Here is a 10,882-nt window from a genome sequence, read left to right as displayed (position 1 = left end):
AGTTTTGTTCCTTTAATACTTCATGTTTTACAGTTTTTGTTCCTTTAATACTTCATGTTTTACAGTTTTTGTTCATTTAAAACTTCATGTTTTACAGTTTTGTTCCTTTAATACTTCATGTTTTACAGTTTTTGTTCCTTTAAAACTTCATGTTTTACATTTTTTCTTCATTTAATACTTCATGTTTTACAGTTTTGTTCCTTTAATACTTCATGTTTTACAGTTTTTGTTCCTTTAATACTTCATGTTTTACAGTTTTTGTTCATTTAAAACTTCATGTTTTACAGTTTTTCTTCATTTAATACTTCATGTTTTACAGTTTTGTTCCTTTAATACTTCATGTTTTACAGTTTTTGTTCATTTAAAACTTCATGTTTTACAGTTTTTCTTCATTTAATACTTCATGTTTTACAGTTTTGTTCCTTTAATACTTCATGTTTTACAGTTTTTGTTCATTTAAAACTTCATGTTTTACAGTTTTTCTTCATTTAATACTTCATGTTTTACAGTTTTGTTCCTTTAATACTTCATGTTTTACAGTTTTTGTTCATTTAAAACTTCATGTTTTACAGTTTTTGTTCATTTAAAACTTCATGTTTTACAGTTTTTTTTTTCATTCAAAACTTCATGCTTAACACAGTTTTTGTTCATTTAAAACTGTGTTTTCCACAGTTTTTGTGATTCACAAGAATGTATTTCTTCTGTGTAAAGTTCTCTTGTTATTATTTATGAATCAAATATTTGTTGCTTGATAATTATTTTGAAGGAAAAGAAAACGTCTGAACTGAATTTAAAATGTATTTAATACTTCAACAGTGATGAATAAACTCAGTTTCTGCTCAAATATCTTCTCTAAAAACTCTTCAGTTACAAAAATGTTACACAACTCTGAGTTATTTCTTCACAGGAAAGTGTTGTTGTGTTCATTGTGTGTATCTTGTGTCTCTGTAATGAATGTCATTCTTTTCTCTGAATATTTTCTCAACGTCAAGGATTTTTTCTAAACAAAAATAATGTTTTTTTTTTTACTGATACAAAACAGTGTTCATTTGAAAGAACTTACAAATAAAGAAAATGAAATAAAAATGTTTTTTCATGTTACTATTTTCCAAAGAAGTATTTCTGGCTTCAGTGATACATGAATATTAACGTAACGTCAAGTTTGTGGTTCATGTCCAACCGGAAGTCTCGTTATCTCCCGCGAGATAAAGCTAAGAGCCAATTAAAGCGCGTGTTACTAAAAATAACCGGAGATAAAAGTCCAGAGAAAGAGGAGGATGAGGAGGAGGAGGAGGAGGAGGAAGAGGAGGAGGAGGAGGAGGAGGAGGAGGTCAGTGACTCCAGGAACACAAACACTTTCTCAACTCGTTTGACTCTTTTGACTCACGGCTCATAGTCAACGTTTATTTTAGCAGGAATTTAATTAAATATAAAAAAACATTTTTATCTTCTGCGTTTGTCTCAATCTATCGATCTGGACTCAGAATATTATTAATAATATTAAGTTGTTCTTTTAAGAGATCATTGATTTATTTCAATGTTTTTCATTGAATCCAATTGTTTCGTAAATTTAAACGTCAAACAAACAAAAATGAAAGTATTTAATGGCGCAGTACTCGGACTGACCACAAGATGCCGCCAACTTTTTTTTATTTAAACTTGATTTATAATAATAATAATAATAATAATAGGTAGTTATTTAATGTTTTATGGGGTTTTGGTTGTGAATTTAGGCCATTTTAGTTTAATATTGTGTTCTTTTATTTTATAAATCTGTTCCATCTCAACCATATAATCAAAAGTTATCTTGTATTAAATGTTAAAAAGTTATACAATACAAATTACTTACTTACATACTTACAATGATTTGATGATGATGATGATAATAAATAATAATATTGATTTAAACACTAGTTTATCTCGAACAAAACCATTTTCAAGTAATTCCTGAGAGTTGTAGCAGGTTCTTGAGCGAGTCCCGGAGCTCTACCGCCACCTGCTGTCCGTTTGACCTCATTGGAAATTTTAGTGAATAAAAAAGGTATAAAAAAGTCAATTTAAATCAGATTAAATATATATATATATATAAATCAAATTAAATATATATATATATATATTTAATCTGATTTAAATGGACTTTTTTATACCTTTTTTATTCACTAAAATATTTTATATATATATATATATATATCAAGATGTGGAATGATGAAGCCAAGGAGAGGCTGAGAGACTGCTTTGAGTCTACAGACTGGAGCGTGTTCTCTCACGGTGATGACATCGACACCTTCAATGACCATTCCACGGATTACATCAAGTTCTGTGAGGGCAACGTCACACCGACCCGCTAGGTGCGGTGCTTTGCCAACACCAAGCCATGGGTGACCCCTCAACTTCAAGTTCTGCTGAACAAGAAGAAGAGGAGCTTAAGGAGGTCCAGCGAGAGCTCAAGAAGGCGATCAGGATGGCCAAGGAGGAGTACAAGAGGAAACTGGAGGAGCAACTGGCGCAGGGCAACACAAGGGATGTGTGGAAAGGCCTGAAGAACATCTCAGGTCATGGCCAGAGTGGAGCCAGAGCCACAGCAGGGGGAGACCAAAGATGGGCCACTGAACTGAACCAGTATTTCAACCGGTTTGATCAGGGCCCCCCTCCCCCCTCCATCTCTGCCCCCCACTCTTCACAAAGCTGCTTTTCCCCTGCTTCAGCCCCCTCCCCCCAACTGTTCTCACCCCCAAGCCACCTCTCCCCCCCCAACATGCCCTACTGCCTCAGCTGCCCAACCCCCCACAGCCACCTCTCTCTGTTACATCTGAACAGGTGAGGAGAGAATTAAGGCGACTGAAGATCAGGAAAGCTGCTGGACCAGATGGACTCAGCCCCAGACTGCTCAGGGACTGTGCTGATCAACTTTGTGAGTTGGTCACACACATCTTCAACCTGAGCCTCAAACTGGAGAAGGTCCCGGTCCAGTGCAAGACCTCCTGTGTGGTTCCTGTTCCCAAGGCGGTGCAAGCGAAGGAGCCAAGCCACTTCAGACCAGTCGCCCTGACCTCCCATCTGATGAAGACCTTGGAGAGGCTGGTACTCCGCCATCTACGCACGACGGTGAGCTCTGCGTTGGATCCGCTGCAGTTCGCCTACAGGCCAAAGATGGGGGTGGACGACGCCGTCATCTACCTGCAGCACCGGGCACTGACTCATCTGGAAGCCGCCGGTAGCACTGTGAGAGTCATGTTTTTTGACTTCTCAAGTGCTTTCAACACCATCCAGCCGGCGCTGCTAAGGAAGAAGATGGAGGACGCAGGAGTTGGGACACAGCTGGCAGCATGGACGATGGACTACCTCACCAACAGGCCGCAGCATGTGAGGCTGCAGGACTGCAGGTCTGAGGTGACCATCTGCAGCACCGGGGTGCCTCAAGGGACAGTGCTGTCACCTTTCCTTTTTTCCCTCTACACGGCGGACTTTACCTATGACTCCAGCAGCTGTCACCTCCAGAAGTTTTCTGACGACTCGGCCATTGTGGGCTGCGTGTCTGGGGGGGGTGAGCTGGAGTACAGGTCAGTCATCAAGGACTTTGTTGACTGGTGTGAGAGCAACTACCTTTGCTTAAACACCGGTAAGACAAGGGAGATGGTGATTGACTTCAGGAAAAAGTCCCCACCACATCAACCGGTGAGCATCCAGGGATCGGACATTGAGCTGGTGGACAGCTTCAAATACCTGGGTGTTCACCTCAACAATAAACTGAACTGGTCCACACACATCAACGCCGTGTACAAGAAGGGCCGAAGTCGCCTCCACCTCCTGGGGAGACTGAGGTCCTTCGGAGTGTGCAGACCACTTTTAAGGACCTTTTATGACTCCGTGGTAGCCTCTGCTATCCACTACGCTGTGGTCTGCTGGGGAGCAGGCAGCACGGACCGGGACAGGAAGAGACTCAACAGGCTGGTCACGAGGGACGGCTCTGTCCTGGGCCGCTCGCTGGACTCGGTGGAGGAGGTGGGAGAGAGGAGGACACTCTCCAGACTATCCTCCATCAGGGACAACGCCCTCCACCCACTGCACCTGACCGTGGAGGAGCAGCTCCTTCAGTGGCAGGCTCAGGCACCCCCAGTGTAGGTAGGAGCGTTATAGAAGGTCCTTCATCCCAACTAGCGTCAGGATATTTAACTCTCTACTTTAAATATCCTGATGCTAATCCGTAGTGTGTTTTTCTTCTTGTGTGTTTTTTATTTTATTTTATTTTATTTTATTTTTATTTTTATTTTTATTTTTATTTTTATTTTTATTTTTAATTTTATTTTTATTTTTATTTTTATTTTTATTTTTATTTTTATTTTTATTTTTATTTTTATTTTTATTTTTATTTTTATTTTTATTTTTATTTTTATTTTACTTTATTTGATTCTGTTAATAGTGCTAATTTTCTAATACTGTAAATAATTTGTATATTTTTAAGATCGTTTTATTTTATTTTATTTTATTTTATTATCTCTTTTACTATTTCTTTTTTCCATGCACTTTATTTCTATTGTCCTGCTGCTGTAAAAGTGTGTTTCCTCTCTGGATGAATAAACGTTTTCTATTTCTATTTCTATTTCTATATATTTAATCTGATTTAAATTGACTTTTTTATATCTTTTTTATTCACTAAATTTTTTTAGAAATACACAAAGAAATGACAAAAGTATAAAAACGTCCAAAAACAAAAGTAATATTATTAGTGATGAATAATATAAATAAATACAACATATCATTGTTGATAAAAAATATTCTTCAGTCATTAAAAGGTGTATTTGTGTTCATACCTGCTCAACTGTGACTATAAAACATGTTGTTTGTGTTTTTGTTATGTTTTCATAAAACACAAACACTTGAACGTGTTCACATGTGTGTCGGACGATTTTGTTTCTGGTTCTTCCTGCTCGACTTGTTCCGACAACATTCACTAAAATCCTGCCACAAAGAAACACAAAAGAAAGGATGAAGTGAAAACAACAACGATTTCGAAGTCGTCTCGCTCTGACCTCGTCGTCGTCTTGGAGGGAAAATAAAGTTTTCAACAAACAGAACAAAGATGACGAGGATTGTGGGATTTTTGCTCCTTTCGTTTCTCACCTTCATCAACACCTGCTCAGGTAAAAACTCTTATATTCAACTTTATCGTTCAGAACTTAAACCTGTCCTCGGTTCTTAGTTCCGGTTCTGGTCAAGATTTCTGCTTTGAATGATTGAAGAATGTTGAGATATTATGAATAATCTGCTCTTTTTTTTAATATGCTATGAAGACAATCAGCTGTTTTTATAGAAATCTGCTGTTTAACTTTCACTCTTTGTTTTCACAAAATAAAATCTAAACTAATCATGTAAAATATCTATAATATATATAGAAACACATTTACAAACTATTGAAACACATTTACAAACTATTGAAACACATTTACAAACTATTGAAACACATTTACAAACTATTGAAACACATTTACAAGCTATTGTAACACATTTACAAACTATCGTAACACATTTACAAACTATTGAAACACATTTACAAACTATTGAAACACATACAAACTATTGAAACACATTTACAAACTATTGAAACACATACAAACTATTGAAACACATACAAACTATTGAAACACATTTACAAACTATCGTAACACATTTACAAACTATTGAAACACATTTACAAACTATTGAAACACATTTACAAACTATTGAAACACATTTACAAACTATCGTAACACATTTACAAACTATTGAAACACATTTAAAAACTATCGTAACACATTGACAAACTATTGAAACACATTTACAAACTATCGTAACACATTTACAAACTATTGAAACACATTTACAAACTATTGTAACACATTTACAAACTATTGAAACACATTTACAAACTATTGAAACACATACAAACTATTGAAACACATACAAACTATTGAAACACATTTACAAACTATTGTAACACATTTACAAACTATTGAAACACATTTACAAACTATTGAAACACATTTACAAACTATTGAAACACATACAAACTATTGAAACACATTTACAAACTATCGTAACACATTTACAAACTATCGTAACACATTTACAAACTATTGAAACACATTTACAAACTATTGAAACACATACAAACTATTGAAACACATTTACAAACTATTGAAACACATACAAACTATTGAAACACATTTACAAACTATTGAAACACATTTACAAACTATTGAAACACATACAAACTATTGAAACACATTTACAAACTATTGAAACACATACAAACTATTGAAACACATACAAACTATTGAAACACATTTACAAACTATCGTAACACATTTACAAACTATTGAAACACATTTACAAACTATTGAAACACATTTACAAACTATTGAAACACATACAAACTATTGAAACACATTTACAAACTATCGTAACACATTTACAAACTATTGAAACACATTTAAAAACTATCGTAACACATTGACAAACTATTGAAACACATTTACAAACTATCGTAACACATTTACAAACTATTGAAACACATTTACAAACTATTGTAACACATTTACAAACTATTGAAACACATTTACAAACTATTGAAACACATACAAACTATTGAAACACATACAAACTATTGAAACACATTTACAAACTATTGTAACACATTTACAAACTATTGAAACACATTTACAAACTATTGAAACACATTTACAAACTATTGAAACACATTTACAAACTATTGAAACACATACAAACTATTGTAACACATTTACAAACTATTGAAACACATTTACAAACTATTGAAACACATACAAACTATTGAAACACATTTACAAACTATCGTAACACATTTACAAACTATTGTAACACATTTACAAACTATTGAAACACATTTACAAACTATTGAAACACATACAAACTATTGAAACACATTTACAAACCATTGAAACACATACAAACTATTGAAACATATTTACAAACTATCGTAACACATTTACAAACTATCGTAACACATTTACAAACTATTGAAACACATGTACAAACTATTGAAACACATATACAAACTATTGAAACACATTTACAAACTATTGAAACACATATACAAACTATTGAAACACATATACAAACTATTGAAACACATGTACAAACTATTGAAACACATTTACAAACTATTGAAACACATTTACAAACTATCGTTACACATTTACAAACTATTGAAACACATTTACAAACTATCGTAACACATTTACAAACTATTGAAACACATTTACAAACTAATGAAACACATTTACAAACTATCGTAACACATTTACAAACTATTTTAACACATTTACAAACTATTGAAACAAATTTTGAAAATTTGAAAAACAATTTCAAACTTTTGAAACAAATTTACAAACTGTTTAAAATTGTTTAAAAACTATTGAAACAAATTTACAAACTATTTGAGCAAATTTATAAACTATTGAGCGTAATTTACAAATTCACAAGCTCTGGAACAAATTTACAAACTATTAAAACAAATTTACAAGAACAAATTGACAAACTTCTGAAAAAAATGACAAACTTCTGGAAAAAAATGACAAACTTTTGAAAAGCAATGACAAACTTGAAGAAAACAAATGACAAACTTGAAAAAATAAAAATCACAACCTATTGAACAAATGAACAAACTCATAAAGAAATGGATGAAAATGTCATTGATCGGTTCTCTGGATCTGATCAACACTAACGTCAAAGTTCTGGTTGCAGCTCAAACGTCTCCAAAGTTCTTGACTCGTCCGACTGACGTGTCGGCGGCTCTGGGCGACGCTGCCGTCTTCTCTTGTGGAGTTCCTAGAAGTTCAGCAACACTTGACTTCAGCCTGTTTGGAGGTCACACGAACCGGACGCTCACCTGCCCCGGGGGTCACGTGGAGGACGTCCCAGAGGTCAGATCACAGCGACCTTGAATCCACCCGAGACTGACTTGTGTCCTCAGGCTCTGTCGGGCAGATGTGTGGAGAAACGAGGACAGTTGATGGCGATCTGGACCATCAGAGGAACATCTCTGTCGGACAACAGCACAAGATTTGTGTGTGAACTTCCTGACGTCACCGACAGACCGACTGCTGTCCTGCACGTGTTCAGTGAGAGACTCTTAATGATGTTCATTATTAACAATTAATGGTATTAATTATTAATTTTAATTAATGGTATCAATAATACATGATGCTTGTTCAGACGCCTGTGTATCTGTTCATGAGGAGACGTTTGTGTGGATTCAAGCTCCAGTTTCATGAAAATCAAATACATTTTAGTTTTTTTGTTGAGACGTGCAAAACACATTTACAGCCTTTTAAATTTACAACTTTAAAAGTAATTTACAAATTACTGAAAAACATTTACAAACTACTGAAACACATTTACAAACTATTGAAACACATTTGGAAACTATTGAAACACATTAAGACTTGACTAATTTACAAACTACTGAAACACATTTACAAACTATTGATACACATTTGGAAACTATTGAAACACATTAAGACTTGACTAATTTACAAACTACTGAAACCCATTTACAAACTATTGAAACACATTTACAAACTATTGATACACATTTACAAACTACTGAAACACATTTACAAACTATTGAAACACATTAAGACTTGACTAATTTACAAACTACTGAAACACATTTACAAACTATTGATACACATTTACAAACTACTGAAACACATTTACAAACTATTGATACACATTTGGAAACTATTGAAACACATTAAGACTTGACTAATTTACAAACTACTGAAACCCATTTACAAACTATTGAAACACATTTACAAACTATTGATACACATTTACAAACTACTGAAACACATTTACAAACTATTGAAACACATTAAGACTTGACTAATTTACAAACTACTGAAACACATTTACAAACTATTGATACACATTTACAAACTACTGAAACACATTTACAAACTATTGATACACATTTGGAAACTATTGAAACACATTAAGACTTGACTAATTTACAAACTACTGAAACACATTTACAAACTATTGAAACACATTTACAAACTATTGAAACACATTAAGACTTGACTAATTTACAAACTACTGAAACACATTTACAAACTACTGAAACACATTTACAAACTATTGATACACATTTGGAAACTATTGAAACACATTAAGAAATTACTGAAACACATTTACAAACTATTGAAACAGATTTACAAAGACTTGACTAATTTACAAATCACTGAAACATATTTACAAACTACTGAAACACATTTACAAAGACTTGACTAATTTACAAACTTCTGAAACATATTTAGAAACTACTAACGTAAATAAGCAATAATGAAACCAATTCAAAAACTACTGAAGCTAGAATTTAAAAGACTATTAAAGCTAATAACAAACTAAGAAATAACCCCTGAGTTATTGCTTTCATAACTTCAGGTTCTACGATTGGTGATCCGCCCTCGAACTGCTTCGCTATTGGTTTAACCTTCTCTCTGAGAAGATTCAATGAACTCACCACCCAGCTGGGTGCGGCCCACTTCCTATAAGAGGTGGGGAATACCCACCGCACTTCCTCCTACTGAAAACTCAGCTGAGAAAGTCTGCAGCTGGCGACGTGGTTAAAAGCCTTCGCACCAATCGTAGAACCGGAAGTTATGAAAGCGATAACTCAGGTGTTCTACTTCTTTTGATGCTCCGCCCTCTAACCGCTTCGCTATTGGTTAAACCTGGTGAAGCTGCTTGATAGAATCAATGTAACCCCAGCTGGACGCCGCTCCTGACAGCAGCATCATTAGGGCCCCGCCGGCCCAGGATCCAAATCCACTGGAGCCACGGCAGCGCTCAAAACCTGTTAACCTGATCATCATGATCTCCGAGGCGGTCGTGGGTTGACAAGCCTCGAGGAATTCCCGTCTGTGGGAATAGTCGGCAGGCCACACAATCAGCCATCGTGTGTTTTGAACCTAGGCAAACAAAGCAGAGGACATGTGTATCCCCCTCTCCAGGCTTTAGCACTTCATTCACACACATTTGTCATCTTCAATATTCATTCGCCATCATTACATTCCATCGTTATCTGTCTGCTTTTCACTGCTGAGTTGAAAAGGAGGAAGTGCGGCAGGTATTCCCCTCCTCCTGTGGTTGGGTGGCGAGTTCGTCGAGCTTTCTCAGAGACGCGGCACGGCCTCAAGGATGAGCCAATGGCGAAGCGGTTAGAGGGCGGAGCACCAAATGACATAGAACCAACTTTTAAGCTTTGTTTGATTGTTTTGTAAAAATAGTTAGTTTTTGACTTTCCAGCCTCCGTAATATACTGAGCTAAAGTGACGAGATATTCATCCGGATGGAAGATCCTTCAGTTGTTACATGTCGATTAAAATCGTACTTGGTCCCAGGAAACGGGACGAGCTTCTACATCCTCATCGGCTGCGTCATCGGAGCGTTCTTCGGCGTGATGCTGGTGTTCGGACTGTCCTACGTGATGCTGCAGAGCTCGGACTCGCTCCAGCGCTGCTTCCGTGAGTAGGAACCAGAACCTTCTCACCTTTTAAACCCACTTTGACCAAATCACACGTCGTGTCTTCTTCGCGCAGGAGGAAGAGACGACGACACCGAGTCCATCATAGAGAAAGACGGCGTCAAAGAGAAAGTGAAAAAAGAAGAGTTTTGACCTTCAAACCATCAGGAATGTCTTTCAATAACTGCTTCACAGATTCCAGTCCTTGTTCAAATCAGTTTGAATCATTTTAATCTGGTGAGTGATTTTGAAGTGACTTGTTTCTCATAATAAAGTCATATATCGGTTCTCGCTCTTGTTTGGACGTCATGACACCTGTCAGTCATATTTGACTCC

At 35.7% G+C, this 10,882-nt stretch overlaps 1 protein-coding gene across 1 annotated transcript; it reads left to right on the top strand.

Moving 5' to 3' along the window:
- Positions 1-4,967: 4,967 nt before the first annotated feature.
- On the top strand, positions 4,968-10,833 carry LOC148066994 (uncharacterized). The gene is made up of 5 exons (XM_087806108.1): positions 4,968-5,141; positions 7,762-7,940; positions 7,991-8,138; positions 10,425-10,547; positions 10,623-10,833. The coding sequence occupies exons 1-5, from the start codon at positions 5,081-5,083 to the stop codon at positions 10,697-10,699; spliced, it is 588 nt and encodes a 195-aa protein (XP_087662234.1). The 5' UTR covers positions 4,968-5,080; the 3' UTR covers positions 10,700-10,833.
- The last annotated feature ends 49 nt before the right edge of the window (positions 10,834-10,882 follow it).

The sequence above is a fragment of the Callionymus lyra genome, chromosome 13 (assembly GCF_982586985.1).
Source record: "Callionymus lyra chromosome 13, fCalLyr1.hap1.1, whole genome shotgun sequence".
Classification (NCBI taxonomy): domain Eukaryota; kingdom Metazoa; phylum Chordata; class Actinopteri; order Syngnathiformes; family Callionymidae; genus Callionymus; species Callionymus lyra.
The sequence above is the reverse complement of the archived record's forward strand: the minus strand, read 5'-3'. Positions and strand labels throughout refer to the sequence as shown.

Coding starts and splice junctions, on each gene's coding strand:
- LOC148066994 (XM_087806108.1), top strand. CDS start 5,081: ATGACGAGGATTGTGGGATTTTTGCTCCTTTCGTTTCTCACCTTCATC. Junction 7,941..7,990: donor ACGTGGAGGACGTCCCAGAG/GTCAGATCACAG, acceptor TTGTGTCCTCAG/GCTCTGTCGGGCAGATGTGT. Junction 8,139..10,424: donor TGCTGTCCTGCACGTGTTCA/GTGAGAGACTCT, acceptor ACTTGGTCCCAG/GAAACGGGACGAGCTTCTAC.